General features: G+C 42.4%; 1 protein-coding gene across 1 annotated transcript in view; it reads left to right on the top strand.

The window, feature by feature from the left end:
• CRKL (CRK like proto-oncogene, adaptor protein) overlaps positions 1 to 19,088 on the top strand; it is a 36,344-nt gene extending 17,256 nt beyond the window's left edge. The window contains exon 3 of the mRNA XM_045457610.1: positions 15,474 to 19,088. Coding sequence (XP_045313566.1) covers positions 15,474 to 15,608 — 135 coding nt within the window. The 3' untranslated portion in view covers positions 15,609 to 19,088. The remainder of the gene's footprint in view (positions 1 to 15,473) is intronic.
• The last annotated feature ends 1,196 nt before the right edge of the window (positions 19,089 to 20,284 follow it).

Raw genomic sequence — 20,284 nt, 5'->3', positions numbered from 1 at the left:
TTTTTAATGATTTTTAGGTAGTATAGAGCAGATGCTTGAGTCTCCCTATAATAGTATTATTCTCACACACTTGTATTCCAGTACACTTTCCTGACTAGAAAAGAAAGGGAAGAACTTTCTTAGCATTGAACTTAATTAATTCTGGGGCTGCACACCCATGAATATTTGCTGTATGAAAATTTGTGTCCAAGCATCTAACTGGAACCTTGGTGGAGCATTCCCCGGTGGTATGGGTTTAAAAAAAAACAGACAAAAAAAAAAAAAAAAACACCCGCAATTGGTGACAGTAGGGATCTATGGGAATCAAAGTCAGTGGCACGGATTCTGTGAAGGAAGAATAACATTTTCTCCAACTGCAAGTGAGGCTTAAAGTGACTCAGGATGGAGAAGATGGGCAAGTTGTAGCGATAATAGATCATTTAGTCTGCCCATCTTCCTAATGCTTTAAGCTTTCTGCAGCGTCTAAATTCATTGGCCCTCTGGTCTCAACTTGGCACTTCCAAAAACACTCACCCCTTCCAGCAGAAAGTTTACTGAGTAGTTACTATGTGGCAGGCCTTGTTAAGGAGTTTGGAGTTCAGCAGTGAAAAATACAAAGATCTCTGTCCTTGTGGAAGTTCTAGAACAGAGTCTCATAAGTGGTTCCTTCTAGCTCTCTATCAGGGAAAAACAAATCACTATGAGTCCCCTTCCTGTATTTGCTTAGCCCAATGTTTGGCCTTTATTATGTGGCCCTATAGTTATCCCTCTTGTTTTTTTTGCGGGGCCGGGGGGGGGGGGGCGGTGAATACATATCTGTATATTTTTTGTTTTTGTCATACACCGTCTGTACAGTTACCTGAATCTTCTAAAATCCTGATGATGTCATCTATTATATTGATCATCCCCCTCAGTTTCATGTTAACTGCAGATTTCATAAAAGCACCATCCAGATCTTTGTACGAAAGTCCTCCTCTGCAGCCTCCTCTGATCTAGGCCACTTGTCTAAAAAAAGACAATGGGGTTGGTCTGGCATGACTTGTTCTTGGTTGAGCCCATACTGCCTTCCAATCATCTGTTTGCTAATTGCATTTAGAATTTTGTCCAGGTTTGATTTCATGCTCACCTTTTACATTTTATAGAATGTGCCATCGTCCCTGTTTTAACAAAACCAAGAATCTTGACCCTTCATATTTCTGCCACTGTCCTGTGTTGTAATGCTCTATGGCAGGTGACCAGATTTGGACTCTCATTCCTGCTTGCCAGTGTGTTTGGTCAGTACTTAGATGTCTGTCTTATCGGTATAAGGACACCCTTTCATCTTTGGCACATACTTTTTTATGATGCTCAGAGTTCTTTGTGTGAACTCACCAGCATTCTCAGGATACTTGCTGTTTACTCCCATTGTGATTGTGTTCATATTGCTTTTTGGTTTGTCTTCTCCAATTTTGAAACCCCTAGTCATGGGATTACATCTGGCTTCTGAATTTTCTGAATCTTCCTAAGACCAATGGCACCACTTCTTTCAATGGCCTGGAATTCTCAGGTTTCTACTTTGGTTCTGCTTCATTGGTTAGAATTAAATTCACATTAGCAGTTTCTTCATCTATCCTTCTGACTGAGATCAAGTTGTCTGCAAAGTAAATGAAGGTTTTAGTAGTACTAGTTTTATTTTTCAACCTCTCGGATCATCTGTGAGTTCCTCTGGCTGGGTCACCTGTAGAGTATATCCACAGTGATGGCACGTCTGTGCATGGTCATCATCAAACATCTGACTCAGCTCTGGAGATCTGTTCAGGGTCCTAGCCTCATAACATAACAGGGACACTCTGTCTTACCTCCTGTCACATTCCAGCAATGGAACCTTCTCACCATGGTTTGTCAGATGCCCACGAGCTCACATTCATCTTTTAATAATCTCAGAGCTTTTCATCAGGACTGATGGGCTCTTCCTCTATTCTTCTGTCATTGATGTTTGTTGGTTATGCATCTAGTTTTAGGAATTTGATTTACTTCTTCTGTACCAAAACTTTTTTGTTTTTGTTTTTCCTTAATCACAGTGCTTTATCAGAAGTAGGAATCTTTAGGGGCACCTGGGTAGCTCAGTCGGTTAAGCATCCAACTCTTAATTTCAGTTCAGGTCGTGATCTCATGGTCGTGAGGTCAAGCCCCATGTCAGGCTCTGCACTAGGCGTGTGGAGCCTGGCTTAAGATTCTTTTTCTCCTTCCTCTACCCCTTCCCCCACTTGTGCATGTGTGTGTTCTCTCTCTCTCTTTCAAAATAAAAATAAGTAATAAAAGTAAATTTAAAAATGAAAAAAGTAGGAATCTTTAGAAAGTCCTTTAGAATTTTAGAAAGGTCTTGTATGTATGTATGTATGTATTTTAAGTAGAATCCACGCCCAGACACTTAACTGACTGAGCCACCCAGGAGCCCTGAAAGTCCTTGTATTTTTAATAACATTTTTTTTTCTTCTAACTTATCATGATGTCATTGGGTTGTGCATTAGAGAAGATTATCTTTAATAGGTTTTTATTTCTCTTCCTTAATGTGTAAATTGGGTGAGAATACCATGAAATTGAGGCCCTGGTATGGTTCAGACAAGGCCTGCCCCAGCCTAGTCATTATGCTGACCTTAGTTTTCTGTATGTAGTAATAGCTATTGAATAAAAAGAATCTTCAGCTAGGGGCTTCACAGAGTATTTTAGTTAGTCCTTGTGGCTGCCTTATGTGGCTGCTATTATGTAAAATAGGACACCAGTCCTATTTTACACACTTAGGACTTGAGGTTGATGTCATCTGTTGCCACTTTCACAAGTGGTATATGGCAGAGCTAGGACTCAGCCCACAGTCTTATTTTTGAATAGGTTTATTGAGGTGTAATTCACACATTATACAATTTACCCACTTAAACCATACAACTCAGTGGTCTTGATTGTGGCTCTTTTTTTTTTAATTGTAGAATACGTATAACAATTTTTTTTTTTTAATTTTTTTTTTTTCAACGTTTATTTATTTTTGGGACAGAGAGAGACAGAGCATGAACGGGGGAGGGGCAGAGAGAGAGGGAGACACAGAATCGGAAACAGGCTCCAGGCTCCGAGCCATCAGCCCAGAGCCCGACGCGGGGCTCGAACTCAGGGACCGCGAGATCGTGACCTGGCTGAAGTCGGACGCTTAACCGACTGCGCCACCCAGGCGCCCCTACGTATAACAATTTAAGTGTACAGTTCAGTGGTGTTACAGTCATAATGTTGTGCAACTGTCACCACTATTTCCAAAACTTTTTCATCACCCTGAGTAGAAACTCTGTAACCATTAACCAGAAACTCCCCTCTCCTGAGGCCCTGGTGAACTCTAATCTGCCTTTCCCATATGTATGAATTTCCTATTCTAGATCTCATGTAAATGCAATCCTACAATATTTATCCTTTGAGTCTGGCTTATTTCAACTTAGCATAATGTTTTTTTTGTTTGTTTGTTTTTTTAATGTTTATTTATTTTTGAGAGAGAGAGAGACAGAGACAGAGCATGAGAGTGAGCAGGAGAGGTACAGAGAGAGAGGGAGACCCAGAATCTGAAGCAGGCTCCAGGCTCTGAGCTGTCAGCAACAGAGCCCGATGTGGGGCTCGAACTCACAGACCGCGAGATCATGACCTGAGCCGAAGTCGGCCGCTTAACCGACTGAGCCACCCAGGCGCCCCTAGCATAATGTTTTAATGTTCATCCATATGGTAGCATGTATCTTTATTCTTTTTAATATTATATTCTAGAATATCCAAATGATATTTAATTTAATATTTAATATTTATATTTAATATTTAATAAATTTAATATTTAATATTCTAGAATATCCAAATGATATTCTATTGTATCAATATATACTACATCTTGTTTATACATTCTTTAGTTGATGGACATCAGAGTTATCTTCACTTTTCAGTTATTATTTTTTATTATTATTATTTTAACATTTATTTATTTTTGAGAGACAGAGCACAAGCCGGGGAGGGGCAGAGAGAGGAGACACAATCCAAAGCAAGCTCTAGGCTCTGAGCTGTCAACACAGAGCCGGATGCGGGGCTTGAACTCACAAACCATGAGATCATGACCTGAGCCACCCAGTCGCCCCTGTTTTCAGTTCTTTTGGATATATAGCTAACAGTAGAGTTGCTGGGTCATATGGTAACTCTATGTTGAACTTCTTGAGGAACTGCCACACTGTTGTGTACAGTGGATGTCTGACCAGCAGTGCACAAGGTTTTCTACATCCTCACCGACGCTTATTACTTTCCAGTTTTTAAGTTTTGATTTGTATTTCTGTAATTACTAATGATGTTGAACATCTCGTATGCTTCTTGGACATTCCTTATATCTTCTTTGGAAAAATGCTCAAGTCCTTTGCTCATGCTTTAATTGGGTTGTTTGGTTTTTGTTGTTGAGCATTAGGAGTTCTTTATATATTCTGGATATTCAACTTTTTTTTTTTTTTTTTAATTTACATCCAAATTAGTTAGCATATAGTGCAACAATGATTTCAAGAGTAGATTCCTTAGTGACCCTTACCCATTTAGCCCATCCTCCCTCCCACAACCCCTCCAGGAACCCTCAGTTTATTCTCCATATGCATAGTTGCAAATGGCAAGATTTCATTCTTTTTGATTGCTGAGTAATACTCCATTGTATATATATATACCACATTTTCTTTACCCATCCATCCATCGATGGACATTTGGGCTCTTTCCATACTTTGGCTATTGTTGATAGTGCTGCTATAATGTGTCCCTTCGAAACAGCACACCTGTATCCGTGGATAAATGCCTAGTAGTGCAATTGCTGGGTAGTAGGGTAGTTCTATTTTTAGTTTTTTGAGGAACCTCCATACTGTTTTCCAGAGTGGCTGCACTAGCTTGCATTCCCATGGGTATTCAACTCTTATCAGTTGTATGCTTTCTAAATGTTTTTTCCCCTTCTGTAGGTTTTCTTTTCACTTTCTTGATAGTGTGCTTTGGTGCACATTCTTTTTTTTTTTTTTTTTTTTTAATGTTATTTTTGAGAGTGTGTGGGCACAAGTGGGGGTGGGTGGGCAGAGAGAGAGGGTGAAAGAGGATCTATCTGAAGCAGGCTCTGCACTAACAGCAGAGAACCTAATGTGGGGTTTGAACTCATGAACCATGAGCCAAAGTCAGACACTTAACTGACTAAGCCAGCCAGGTGCTCCAATGCAAATTCTTAATTTTGATGAAATCCAACTTACCTAGTTTTTCTTTTGCTTGCTCATGCTTTTAATGTCATATATAAGAATCCTTTACCAAATTCAAGGTCATGAAGATTTACCCCAGTGTTTTCTAAGAGTTTAATGGTTATAGCTCTTATATGTAAGTTGTTTATCCATTTTGTTAGTTTGTGTATACGGTTTGATGTAGGGGTCCAAATTCTTCCTTTTGCATATGGAAATCCAGTTGTACCAGCATCATTTGTTGAAGAGATTGTTCTTTCCTTATTTGAATGAACTTGACACTCTTGTCAAAAATCATTACCAAAGATGTATGTGTTTATTTCTGTTCCATTGGTCTGTATGTCTATCTGTATGCCAATACCACACTGTTTTGATTACTGTGGAGTAGCTTTGTGGAGTAGTTTTGAAGTCCAAAAGTATGAGTCTTACAACTTTGTTCTTCTTTTTTCAAGATTGTTTTAGCTCTTCAGGGTATCTTGCAATTCCATGTGATTTTGAAGATCAGCTTTTCCATTTCTGCAAAACTGTTAGAATTTTGATAGGGATTGTGTTGAATTTGTAGATGCTTGGGTAGTGTTGACATCTTGATAGTACCGAGACTTCCTATCCATGAACACAAGATATTTTGCCATTTCCTTAAGCCTTTTATTTTTTTCAGCAACGTTTTGTAGTGTTCAGTGTATAAGTGCTTCATTTGGTTAAATTTATTCCTAGTTACTTTGTTCTCTTAGATGGCACTGTACGGGTGCCTGGGTAGTTCAGTCGGTTAAGCATCCGACTCATTTCAGCTTAGATCATGATTTCATGGTTCTGCAGATTGAGCCCCATGTCAGGCTGCACACTGACAACACAGAACCTGTTTGGGATTCTCTCTCTCCCTTTTTCTGTTCCCCTCTCCCACTCATTCTCTCTCTCTCTCTCTCTCTCAAAAATAAATAAACTTAAAGATTAAAAAAATTTTTTTTTAAGATGCCACTAGAGTGCCTGGGTGGCTCAGTCAGTTGGTTGAGCATCCGACTTAACTCAGTTCGTGACCTCATGGTTTGTGAGTTCAAGCCCCGCATCAGGCTCACTGCTGTCAGCTTGGAGCCCGCTTTGAATTCTCTCTCTCTCCCTCTCTCCCTCTCTCCCTCTCTCCCTCTCTCCCTCTCTCCCTCTCTCCCTCTCTCCCTCTCTCCCTCTCTCTCCCCCCGCCCCCCCCCCTTCCCCTGCTTGAGCTCTCACTCTCAAAAATAAATAAACCTTAAAAGAAAAATGCCACTGTATATGGAATTCCGTGGGTTTTTTTAGTTATTTTTTTTTTTTGTTTTTAAATAATCTTTACACCCAACATGGGGCTCAAACACACAACCCTGAGACCAAGACTCATATGCTCTACCAACTGAGCCAGCCAGGCATCCCTAAGTGAAATTGTATTCTTAATTGTTCATTACTGATTTATAGAAACACAAGTGATATTTGTGTGTTGATCTTGTACCCTGCAACTTTGCTGAATTTTATTAGCTCTAATAGCTTTCTTGTGGAATCTTTGGAATTTTCTATATATAGGACTTTCTCATCTACAAAAGGAGATAGTTTTACTTCTTCCTCTCCATAGCCCACATTCTCTTGCATCACAGGATACTGGCCTGTGATACCTTTAACCCTTGGCCCATCTTAAATCCCTATGTTTGCATAAGAAGTGTTAACTGGTAAGCGGCCCTCCTAAATCAAGATGCTGCCCTGAAGGATAATGGGAATTTCAAAGAAGAAAATAAGTCTTCAGTATTAAAAACCAGTAAATATCATCAGTTGTAGGAGAGAATACATGCGACTACTTGACTGCTACTCAGGGCACATGGACAAGGAGGGTTGCAGCCCTTAAAAGCCTCTCCAGTTCTGGTAGCTTTGATTCAGGTACTGGTGCACAGAGAACATAAAGGTAGCTGTTAAAACAGGTGAAGACCCCAGGCAGCTCCATGAGGGCAGGCCTGTTGTCTGCTTTGTTCTCCGTTGTATTCCTGGCACAATAATAATCACTAGTTGTTTAACAAGTAAATGAATGCAAGCCACAACTAGTGGGATTAAAACTGGTGGTTGTAGGATGTGGGTTTTTGTTGTGTTTTATACCTTTTTTGGGTTATAGACCCCTTTTAGAATCTGATGAAAGCTTTCTCCAGGAAAACTGTACATTAATGCACTTACATACAATTCCACATATACTTTCAGGATGTTTTTTGATATCTGAGACACATTCGTGTCACCCAAGTTAGAACTTCTGATTCCATTGTAACCCATTGTGCTTCTGATCTTACTTTTTGGTAACCTGAGTGTACAGTCTGAAAATAACTGAACTGAGGAAGCAGAAAGCTGCTGTGGTAGCCAGTGCTTGGGCCCTCCAGCTCTTTGGCTACTCTTGGAATCAAGTGCCAGAAGTCAGGCATTAGAGTTATTTCCAGAGCCCTTCTGTTAATGCTCTGGACAAGTAGACCTATAGGAAACTATTTCCAGCACCAGGAAGTGTCCTCTTGCCTTCTTGCATGGTCCTCACCAGACACAAAGAATGGGACTGAATAGTGTCCTTCCGATGTGTGGCAGTTCTAATAATTATTAGGATTGTCATAGGTGACATTCCTAGTAAGGTTGATGCATAAGGTATGTGTGTCTTCTTGATCTGATAGAGTTAGCCACATCTTCAAGTACAGTTCTTGAACTGAGTTGATACCACCAACTTCGAGATTGATCTGCTCTCTGAAGTGAGCGGTTCTTTGGGCTCAGTCTTTCTGCTGTGAAGCCAAAAGAAGGGCATTGTACCAGAGTTGGGCTGATTGGGCTGGGGTGACATGAGATGACAAGCCAGATCAGGGCAGGATGGCTACACTGGTAGAGCCAGGTAGTGAGAGGCTGGGGGAACCAGGGAGGGGACCTTAGCTGGAGGGATGGACTCACCCAAGATGTGAGAGAGGGCTGCCCCAGGCCAGGTTTTCAGGAAGGTGAGACCTCGTTTCCTTTCACATTTATCAAATATCAGCTAAGGCAAGCTAAGATTACAAACTTCAGGCAAAATGTAAGCTCTCTGGGCATCTGGAGTGCAGTTGAAGATAGGGAAGACATAGATAAAATAACAAAATTCCAGAGTATTTTTTGCAGGACGTCAAATGAGTGGAGCAAATAAAAACTTCAGTCACAGGGCCCAACGTCTGCCAACAGCCTTTAGCCCCAAACTGTAACTTTGTTTCTTTCCAGTTTCAGCTCATTCTTGCCTTAGCCTTTTTTTTTTTTTTTTTTTTCTTTTAACATCTTGGCAGAGTCGGATCTGGCTCTGAGTGCCAGCCTACTTACAGACTGCCCAGGTGCCCTAGGGCCATCGTCCCTTTGTACGGCAGAGTCCACCTGGGCGTTTCTTCACCTGGTCCCCATCCCTTTCTTCACCAAATCCTCTCTACAGGTATATACCCACACATCCTCTTACTTGTCCTTGCCTTTCTGTGTATTTATTTTAATACATTCATTATATTTTTTGTTTGTGGTAATTAACAATAACTAGAAGTTCATTTAGAATGATGTCTGGGGCACCTGGGTGGCCCAGTCAGTTAAGTGTCCGACTTCAGCTCTGGTCATGATCTCGCAGTTCATGGGTTCAAGCCCTGCACCAGGCTCTGTGCTGACAGCTCAGAGCCTGGAGCCTGCTTCATATTCTGTGTCTCCTTCTCTCTCTGCCCCTCCCCCATTTATGCTCTATCTCTGTCGCTCTCTCTTTAAAAAGTAAACATTAAAAGAATTTTTTTTTAATGATGTCAATAGTTTTCTATCCGTGAGTTTTCATTTCTTTCCTATTTCATTATTTGAAAAATAGATCTGTTTTCTTAGGTGAAAAGGAGATAAGGGAAGAATGTTGTGTGTGAGTGAGAAAGGCCAGGCGGTGAAGCTCCTCATCTCGTTGGCCTCATTGTGCTCCAGACATGAGACAGCAGGTTCCTGTACTGAAAGGCTCAAAGAGGGCAAGGTTCTAGAGCAGGTGCAGTACAAGTTTGAGGAAATTGGGAAATGTGGTCTGTCGGTAGGGGTCTAGATTTGTAGCATCTTGGTAGCTCCTGCCTGCAGAAGCTCTCTGCTTACCTAGACCTGATTTTAACTTGCGGGTTCACTTTCATTATTGTATGTTTGTGCTTAAACATTATAATTTTTTAATGGAGTAAGATGATAAGATTGAACATAAACCATTTTTCCAGATTTCCATCGACTTCAGCTTCCAGCTACATGATTTCTGTAACGTCTCTACTATAACTCAAGGTTCTCATTCACATTAGAACTTACTTATACACAGATCTGAAGATTTTCATTATTAGAAATAATCATAATTAGGGTTTTCCCTTTTCATGACCTCTGTATGGTAGGAGAAGGGTATACAAATTATAAAACTTGGGGCACCTGGGTGGCGCAGTCGGTTAAACGTCCGACTTCAGCCAGGTCACGATCTCGCGGTCCGGGAGTTCGAGCCCCGCGTCAGGCTCTGGGCTGATGGCTCAGAGCCTGGAGCCTGTTTCCGATTCTGTGTCTCCCTCTCTCTCTGCCCCTCCCCCATTCATGCTCTGTCTCTCTCTGTCCCAAAAATAAATAAACGTTGAAAAAAAAAATTTAAAACTAAATCCTTGGTCCACTTCATAGAATATGAAATTTTTCATAATTATCAGAAACATTTGGGGCACCTGGGTAGCTCAGTCGGTTGAGCATCCGACTTCAGGTCATGATCTCTCAGTCTGTCAGTTCAAGCCCTGTGTCAGGCTCTGTGCTGACAGCTCAGAGCCTGGAGCCTGTTTCGGATTCTGTGTCTCCCTCTCTCTCTGCCCCTCCCCAACTCATGCTCTGTCTCTCTGTCAAAAATAAATAAACATTTAAAAAAAATTAAAAAAATAAACATTTGTATGATTATCCTAGCTATGAATAAAAATGACATTTCTCAGAGCTCCTGGGTGCTCAGTTGGTTAGGTGTCTGACTCTTGTTCTGCTCAGGTCATGATCTCACAGTTCATGGGATCACACCCCACATTGGGCTCTGTACTACATGGAACCTCTTGGAATTCTCTCTGTCTCTCCCTTTACCCCTCTACCCCGCTAACATGCACTCTCTCTCTTTCAAAATAAACATTAAAAATTTTTTCTGTTATCCATAAATTAAAATATTACGACTTGAAGAAAGTAATTTTGGACTCCAAGCACTAATCATAAAACAGTCTATATATTCAGAAGTCTTTAATATGTCTCAAATATTTTAAAACTTAATTTTTATTATTAAATCAATTTACTCTTCCTCAAATTATTTCCTTTTAAGGCAAAGCCAAAGAAAACCAGTCTTTTCAGTTGTAATTTTTTTCCACTATTTTAAAACTTAATTTTTTTTTTTTTTTAATTAGGCCCCACACCCAATGAGGGGCTTGAATTCATGACCCTGAGATCAAGAGTCACATGCTCTACCAACTGAGCCTGGCAGGCAGGCGCGCGCGCACACACACACACACCCTCACCCTCACCCTCGCCCCTCACAACTTAATTGAAAAAAATTTTTCTCTTAATGTTTTTGTTTGTTTGTTTGAGAGAGAGCACACACATTCAAGGGGGGAGGGGTGGGACGAATAGGATCTGAGTCCGACTCTGTACTGTGACAGCAGAGAGCTCAATATGGGGCTCACAAACCATGAGATCATGACCTGAGCTGAAGTCGGATGCTTAACTGACTGAACAACTCAGGTGCCCCTACAACTCAGTTTTTAATGCAGATCTCAGAAATAGAATTCTCAGTTGTTATCTTCAGATTTTAATTGTTCAACGAGCTGAATTGTTTCTGTTGAGCTCATGACATGAATTTGAAAATAATTATAATCTATAAATATATACAATTGGCTTTTTACACCATTTTTCTCATATACATACCTACTACTGAATACTGAAGTACATTTTTTTTTTTTTTTTTTTTTTTGTCTTAGAACTTTTATCATATAAAATCTAATTCTTGGACGCCTTTGATGGCTCAGTTGGGTGGAACATGCAACTCTTGGTCATAGGTTGTGAGTTCAAACCCTACATTGGGCCTAGAGCATTCTTTTTTTTTTTTTTTTTTTTTTTTTAAAGTTTTATTTTATTTTTGGGACAGAGAGAGACAGAGTATGAACAGGGGAGGGGCAGAGAGAGAGGGAGACACAGAATCGGAAACAGGCTCCAGGCTCTGAGCCATCAGCCCAGAGCCCGACGCGGGGCTCGAACTCACGGACCGCGAGATCGTGACCTGGCTGAAGTCGGACGCTTAACCGACTGCGCCACCCAGGCGCCCCATGGGCCTAGAGCATTCTTAAAAAAAATAAAATTAAAAAAAAAAAATCTAATTCTTCATTACCAGGTTAACTCTTTGTAAGCCATCCTACCATTGAGTTGAATTAGTGGTTTTCCTGAATAAAGGGTTTTGAGTCAGAATTTAGACAGGGAACTTAGAGCACTGTTTTTTTGTTTTTTGTTTTTTCATTTACTGATTTTCTACTGTGTTCTAATCAGGGAGCCTCATGGGATAAAGTTCTTTTTTCCGTTTTCATTTTATCGAGTACTCAAAATAAGTTGGTTTCCATAAGGCAAGAGGCTTCATTTGGTAATAATGCTGTTTTCCGTGTAAATGTAGTGACTTCATTCTTATTTCTCAGTAGGTTTGAGGAATTACAAGTAGAATAGTAAAAGCAAAAAAATGGAGGATGAGGAGGTAGAAAACTCAGGACAGCCAGTCTGTGTTCACAGAAAGAGATTGTGAGGATACACCATTAAGAGTAATGGGTGTCTTGGTGAGAAGAACTTGAGAGGGGGAGGTTGAGTGGTCCTGGGCCCAGGTGGGCCATGCTGCCTTTGCACTGTGCAAGATGGCAGGGACACAAATGGCCAGGACTGGATGCTGACTGGCTTTTACCCCTGCTTCATGGTGAACCAGCCTGTGACGTTGTAAACGTTGTTGTTGTTGTTGTTGTTGTTGTTGTTGTTGTTGTTGTTGTTGTTGTTGTTATTTTTGGTGTTTCTGTTTCGTCCTAGTCTTTTTTGTTGAGGGAGAGAGAGAATCTTAAGCAAGCTCCACACTCAGCGTGGAGCCCAGTGAGGGGCCTAGGATCCCCTGGGATCATGAGATGAGCTGAAATCAAGAGTCAGACGCTGAACTAACTGATTGAGCCACCCAGGTGCCTAGTCATCTTATAAACTAATTCAAGTGACTGTTTCAAAGACTACCTTCCTTCTCTGGATTTGCTTCAGAAAACATAACTTCCTTTTCTTCAGAAGGTAGTGACCCACCTTGTAACACAAGAGAGGTAGTTGTGGCTCCACCCAAAGCCTCTGAGCTCCAGGGCTTTGGAGAAGGGACCAGGGGTAGGAGAGGTCTGCCTTCACACTTATGGAGGCAGCCTTAATGGCCCAGATCTGTGTGCACGTGAACTACTAAAGCTGCCTTGTCATCCCTGGGATCTCTGATCATTCCAGGCCAGCAGTCAGCTTGCTGGACCAGTAACTTTAGCAGAAGAACCTTTTTTTCCAAACGAAATACTGCATGGAACCCCACTATATGTCAGATATAAAAGTTTTTATGTAAGTATAATTTTTTTTTTTTAAGTTGAGATTTATAAGAATTAGCTAAAAAGGCATTTGGGACAGTGGACTATTACAATGGGCAGAATAAAAACATGAAATAACATGAATGACCAGTGCAGTCTGATCCATCTTAGCATTCTGTTTATTTCTGAATGTGTTTTGTTGCAAGTAGTGATAGGTGTCTTGTAGCTTTTACCTTGCCATTTGGGGGAGTCTTCAATCAGACACAAGGCAAAAGAAGCTTCATTCCAAGGAAGGTCTGCATGAAAAGCAGCTAGCAGAGCAGCACAGGTTAATTTGGCAGTGGCACATTTCAGTGTACTTTTTCCTACTATAATTTTATAAAATACAATTTTAAAAAGTTGAAATCCCAATCAGACATTTGTTGGGCCCTTAAAACACCTCCCTAGAGCTTTGTGGGTCTCCAGAACAATTTGAAAACCATTTCCAAAACAAAATTGCTGCATTCCCCTTGATGAGTAGAGCTGCCCCTAATTGGTGCCTGTCCTCTGATAGTAGATAGAATTCCTACCACCCTGCAGTTTAAAATAGGCCTTAAGCGGCTCCTGGGTGGCTCAGTTGGTTAAGTGTCCGATTTCGGCTCAGGTCATGATCTCATGGTTCATGGGTTCGAGGCCTGCATCAGGTTCTGTGCTGACAGTTCAGAGCCTGGAACGTGCTTCAGATTCTGTGTGTGTCTCTCTCTCTGCCTAACCCTGCTCACACTCTGTTTCTCTCTCTCAAAAATGAATAAAACTTTTTTTTTTTTTTTTTTTTTTTAATTTAAAATAGGCCTTAAAAGATGTTCAAAGCTGAGCTTCCTTCCCTCTGTGACTGCCCCACAGAGGGGAGGGGAGCCAGGAATGGACAACTCAGGGAGACATTATTGCTGCTTGGGGAAAGCAGCATGGTTACTGAGGTCTTGGTGACAGCAGTTCCACCCCATGTAAATTAAGGCGGAGACACATTGTGTGTGTGTGTGTGTGTGTGTGTGTGTGTGTGTGTGTGTGTGTGACTTCACTGTAACCATTCTCAGAGAGTTAAGTGTTCATTTCTGTCCTGTTGGAGTTAGTAATCAGGATGGGGAGAAAAAAGGGTGCTTTTATGCTTAGAAGCTGCTTCACTTACTATATATTCTTGGCACCTGAAGAGAAGTACAGTGAGCTTATTGGTAGGTTCCTTTGGATAAAACAGTGTGTATTATTTAAAATAAACTTTCGGGGGGCGCCTGGGTGGCGCAGTCGGTTAAGCGTCCGACTTCAGCCAGGTCACGATCTCGCGGTCCGTGAGTTCGAGCCCCGCGTCGGGCTCTGGGCTGATGGCTCAGAGCCTGGAGCCTGTTTCTGATTCTGTGTCTCCCTCTCTCTCTGCCCCTCCCCCGTTCATGCTCTGTCTCTCTCTGTCCCAAAAATAAATAAACGTTGAAAAAAAAAATTTTTTTTTTTAAATAAACTTTCGGGGTGCCTGGGTGGCTCAGTCAGTTAAGCGTCCGACTTCGGCTCAGGTCATGATCTCGCAGTTTGTGAGTTCGGACCCCGTGTTGGGCTCTGTGCTGACAGCCCTGCTTCAGATTCTGTGTCTCCCTCTCCCTCTGCCCCTCCCCTGCTCACACTCTGACTCTCTGTATTTCAATAGTAAATAAACATTTAAAAAAAAAAAATGTAAACTTTTCTTGGGGCACCTGGGTGGCTCAGTCAGTTAAGCGTCCGACTTCGGCTCAGGTCATGATCTCACAGTTCGTGGGTTCGACCCCCATGTCAGGCTGTATTCTGAAAGCCCAGAGCCTGAAGCCTGCTTCAAATTGTGTGTCTCCCTCTCTATCTGCCCCTCCCCCACTCTGTCTCTCTCAAAAATAAATATCATTAAAAACAAAAACAAAATAATAATAAAGTAAACTCTTTGGGGTGCCTGGGTGGCTCAGTCAGTTAAGCTTCTGGCTTTGGCTCAGGTCATGATCTCACAGCTCCTGAGTTCGAGCCCTGTGTCAGACTCTGTGCTGACAGCTCAGAGCCTGGAGCTTGCTTCAGATTCTGTGTCCCTCTCTCTCTGCCCTCTCCACACTTGTGCATGTGCACACGCTCTTGCTCTCGTGCTCACTCTCTCTCTCTCTCAAATATAAATAAATGTTAAAAAAAATTATTTTTTTTTAAATTTTTTTAAACGTTTATTTATTTTTGAGACAGAGACAGAGCATGAACAGGGGAGGGGCAGAGAGAGAGGGAGACACAGAATCTGAAACAGGCTCCAGGCTCTGAGCGGTCAGCACAGAGCCCAACACGGGGCTCGAACTCACAGACCGCAAGATCGTGACCTGAGCCGAAGTCGGACGCTTAACTGACTGAGCCACCCAGGCGCCCCCCAAAAAAATTATTTTTAAATAAAGTAAACTTTCTTTGGGGCGCCTGGGTGGCTCAATCAGTTGAGCATCCATCTTTGATTTCAGCTCAGGTCATGATCTCGTAGTTCATGGGATCGAGCCAGCTCTGCACTGACAGTAGGAAGCTTGCTTGGGATTCTCTGTTCCCTCTCTCTGCCCCTCCCCTGCTTGCGCTTACTTGCTCACTCTCAAAAAATAAATATTGAAAAATAAATAAATAAACTTTATTTTTCTTCTGTTTGCAGAGAAAATGCTGACTTTGTCTTCTTTCTCCATCCTTACAGGTTGGTGACATTGTGAAAGTCACAAGAATGAATATAAATGGCCAGTGGGAAGGCGAAGTGAATGGGCGCAAAGGGCTTTTCCCCTTTACGCATGTCAAAATCATTGACCCTCAAAACCCTGATGAAAACGAGTGATTGCTGTTGCCTGTTTCCTGCTGCTTCGTTGTTCTGCCTGTCATAGTCTCTTTGAAGTGGGAAAGCATTCTCTCTCATAGGCAAGTTACACTGCATTGCCGATGTCCAGCTTTCTGCAGAGTGGCGGTCTCTCACACCCATTTGGAATGCACACAGTGGCTGCCTCGGCATTTGTATCATAGTCGTGTTGTCAAGAGTAGCCGATTTTAGAGTTCTTTTGGATCATAAACTGGAAGTACTGGTGGAAGCACACAAGTGGAGAGAAGTTGACGAGGAAAGGGTCTGTCTTCTCATCACTGCCCTGTTTGTACTTGTGACTGATTCTATCATGTTCATCAGATGGAGCTTGAGGCCATGACGAGACATTGCACATTGCTGTTCCACAGAGCAGTGGCTCAGTTGCCATTTTGTTTTTCCTTTGAAGAACAGAGCAAATGAACCTTACAGAAGAGGGAATTCTGTCCTTAACTCCCCAAATCTGGCTCTTCTTTTTTCCTTTTGGTTTGGTTTTGGAAGACTTAATTAGATTTGTGTGTTCTGAACAGGTTTTTAACTAGAGGGTTGGATTTTTGTGGTATTGTAAGGAATGACTCGTGCCTCTGAGCTTCCAAACTGAAGCTGCTGTAACTAAAGGAAAAAACAGCCCTGAAGCAGAGGCCTTTATTGTCTTGGTTGCCACTTGTACCTTGTTTTGCCATATTGCAAACAGACCACAAAAAATCAGTCATAGCGTGCCAAGCTGTGTGCATGGCCTCTTGGATTACATTGTCCCCAAAAGCATCAGAGTGAGGGGTGATTTGGGGAAACCTTTGCTTACCTTGTGTGCCAGTGACAGGAGCAATGTGGGGGGCGCACTTGGCCAATTTTCTGTCTACTGTTTCAGTGAATACACCCCTTTAAGGTATAGGAATTAAGTTTCTTTAAAAAATGAAGTTGTTCATAGAATCATTGAAATAATTAATGAATCTTTAAATTCTACTCACTGAGTCTCACTCCTCGCCACCACAGCCCAAGTTCACAAGGCTGCCAGAGAAAGATGGTGCTGCTAATACTGGTTCCCCAGTCTGTATGTCCCTGATGCCCTCAGGCAAAGAAAATGTAAGCTCTGGAAATTAGTTAATGCATTTAATGTCTAAGATTTTAGTCACTAGGGAGAACCATTAACCATTTAGCAATTTGATGTTATTGTTTCCTTGTTAGCTAAAAAAAGGGCTGTTCATACAAGCCCGCTTGATACAAATGTGTGGCTGATCCCTTGACTGGTGCACATAGCAGATTAGGATTCTGGAACCTTCATGCAGTTCAGTCTGCTCTCCCTTCTGGAAACTGGTGAAGACAGGCCTCAGCTCAGAATGAATACAGAAGACCTAGAAATGTAGCAGCCACCTAATGAGTAACTGCATCATTTGCTGAGCATCTGCTGTAGCCATGGCCCTGTGTCCCAAGGGTCTTAGGTTTGGAGGGCTAGAGCGATATATTCTGGTGACGGAACCAGCAAAACAACCATTTTTTCAGTCTGTCTTTAAATCCATATTTCATTAGGCTGGTGTCTGCCATATGGAAGAATCTTTAAAGTGTTCTTGTGATAAAGTTAATGATCAGTTGGGAAAAAAATCACTGGCTGCCTGTCTGTGGTCTTCCCAGAAAAAAATGCAATCTGCTCTCCCTAGTCAGGGAGAACTGTGGCCACTTCTTGCTTGGAAGGTGCCTCTCCGTTGTAGTTGCCTCATACTCATTTCGGGCCCAGCCTAGCTCCCACAGTAAGTGGTACGTGTGTGGCAGCATTCCTGCTCTCTGCCTGGACGCAGCACTTGCCTTGCAACCAGTGACCCAGTACTAAGGGGGTTGTGAGCATTATATGTGCCTTGTTTAAAGAAGGCACAAACCTTAAGACTTTTTTTAGCCAAATTTAGCTGAGGGGCTTGGCACTTTTTGGTGACAATAGTTGGTTCAGAGTATAAGAAGTATATGGCCATTTTGGAAAGCAGGGTTTCCTTTCAGCTATGTCTGCTGGCCCATGGCAAGACCCACCTCGTGTAGAGCACTTCAGAATCAGAACACCCCACAAACCTACTTTGGCTTCATAATAAGTCTGCTTGTCACTTCAGCCCACGTACATGTCTCCAGGGCTGCCCAAGAGATTGGGAGCCTGAAATATGGTGAACCTTGAGTTCTGAACTCTCAAGATACGTGCCAAAAGTAGTACCTTTTTGACTTAGGACCTTATTTTTCTCATCAGGCAGGGAAATTCTCTTCATCACACTAAATATACAGAAGACCGCATCCTTGCCTCAGCTTCATGCCTGGGTTCCCCAGTGATTGGGAAAGACTTCCTGTTTCAGAAAGCAATGCGAATCTTCCAGAGGAGCTGCCTTCCCTCCTTGGTTGGTCTCCTTTTAAGATTGTTCATTATTGCTACTTGGCTCTGCTCTACTGTGTGTCACCTAAGAAGATGTTTGGATATTAAATTAACTCGGGAACTGAACAAATTATGAAGGGCATTGACAGTTTGATTCAAAACTTGTTTATCCTGAAAAGGACCTCCCATGCAGGAGTTGTTCTTGTCATTTCTTCATGGTGTGGTACCACCTGATGGCATAGTTAGAGAGGAGCACGCGTTGACTAGCTGCCATTTGACAACTTTGGTCACCCAGACAAGACACCTTCTGTGCTCATGTTGGAAAACTGAAAGGGGGGGAAAGACAGCTGCTCCCTCCTTGGAGCTCAAGGATCCCTGGCTCCGTGCTAACTTTCTTTTACAGCTGTTTACAGACAAGACAGGCCGAGGCAGACGGCCACTGCTCTTGTAATGTTTGCTCAGAGGAATATGACCATTTTATTTTTGAAAAGGGATGATATGTTTTTTTGCCAGGTGTTTATAATTTAATCCTTTAATATTATGTTCATTAACCTCTTAAAATGAGTGACTTTTGATTGTTTTAACACAGTACCTAAGACTAATGCTTTCTGTGGACACCACTGAGCTCTGCCTCAAACTCCACCCTCTGGGACCAGAGACCTAACTCTGGTTAACTGATATCAGTGTGGTAACTGAGCTGGTTGTATATTCTAAAGGAGTAGAAGGACAGTTCCCTGACACAGGGTTGTTGTCTCTGCAGGAGGAACAGTGGCCTTGCTTCTAGACGGTCTTCACTGTGTGTTTTAAAATGACAACAACAACAACACAAAACTTTTGACCTGTAACTTAAAGATCATAAACTTCAGGCAATAATATTTTCTGTGTAAGCTTTTAAAATTATTTTTGGGGATCATAGCTTGTTTTATTTTGTGCTATAAAATTAACAGTATTAAATGACTTATATTCTTAGAACATTGAGTGTCTTTTCTTAACAGATTAGTGCCTTTTTATTTTTGTATTCATTTTACGTTACTGATCCCGGCATCAGAACCCTTGTTTCCATGGCCTGTTTGTACATTGTCTCAATAAAACTTGCATCAGCCGGTGGTGGCAGCAGCGGCTTTGGTGTTTCGGTGTCTCCTCAGTGCTGCCTGGAGGCTCTCAGCCCATATCAACCTCCCAGTCAGTTTAGCACCTGATGAATGCCTGTGAAACACAGAAACAACTGGTGCCTCTCCTAGGGTGTGTCTTGCATTGGCCCTTCCCCACACTTGGAGCCCCCTACAAAAGAGAAACAGCTGGTTCCCAATGTGTGAGCACAGTAGGTGCTGTAGGGGGTTGGTGCTCAGTCTTGGCCTTCTGAAGATGAAGCAATAGTTGCCACAGTTTACACCACCAAGGTCCCTTCTAGGCACCTGTATCTGAAGACGTCTGTTAAATATTTGTTCAGCACAAGCTACCCAGGGTTGAATGGTTTCAAGTGAAGTAAGTCCTAAAAAACAAGCAGCCTCTTCTGTTTCTGTCTATATATAGCCTTCCTGATGAACTCCAGGGACCTTCAGGTAGACAGCTGGAGGTGGGGGTAGGGATGACACTTTCCTGACATCCCCTCAGTCAGAGCCCTGTTCTCACACATAATTTGTGTATGTATTGAGAGGTCCACATTTCTTTGTAGTAAAACCTTCAAAAGTGAGTTTCAGGAAGTGATACCAGTCCATATTTATGCTGTTTAAATGTACTCCCTAGCTTCTACTTTCAGGGTACTGCAGAATTTGAAAGAAAAGTTTGCCTTGAATGGGAATACAAAACTGTTAAGTCATTCTGGAAGACACAGTGCCCTAGAGACACCTTTGAAGAATACTTGGTTTGAAAAGGTGTATTTTGAGCAGCAATACTGAGCTGGGTACCTCTGTGGCAGGAAAAACCCTTGGAAATGGGACCAGGTGAGGGTGGCTGTCCCTCCACCTTCCTCTGCTGAGTTAGCCTCAGTGCACACCAGCAGAGGCCAGTGCCCAGATCTTGAAACCTCACTCCACAGTAAAAACTGTGACATTGCTGCGCTTTTCACATGGTCTCCTCCTGGGTCCTTGTTCTGGGAGGCTCTTCTCGCCTAGGCATGGGCCTTCTTCCCCAGCCCTTTCTCGGGATCTGACCTTGATCTTGCGGTCTCCGTGCACACCTTGGTTCCCCAAGTCTTCGCAACCTAAGCTGGAGGGAATCCCTGCCCCCGCCCTGGAGAGCTCATAGTGCAGACGTGGTGAAGGTGGCTCGAGACAGTGGGAGCTGCTGTGGAGCCCTCGGTGGGTTCAGGATGGCT

This window comes from Leopardus geoffroyi, chromosome D3 (assembly GCF_018350155.1).
Source record: "Leopardus geoffroyi isolate Oge1 chromosome D3, O.geoffroyi_Oge1_pat1.0, whole genome shotgun sequence".
Lineage (NCBI taxonomy): Eukaryota > Metazoa > Chordata > Mammalia > Carnivora > Felidae > Leopardus > Leopardus geoffroyi.
The sequence above is the reverse complement of the archived record's forward strand: the minus strand, read 5'-3'. Positions and strand labels throughout refer to the sequence as shown.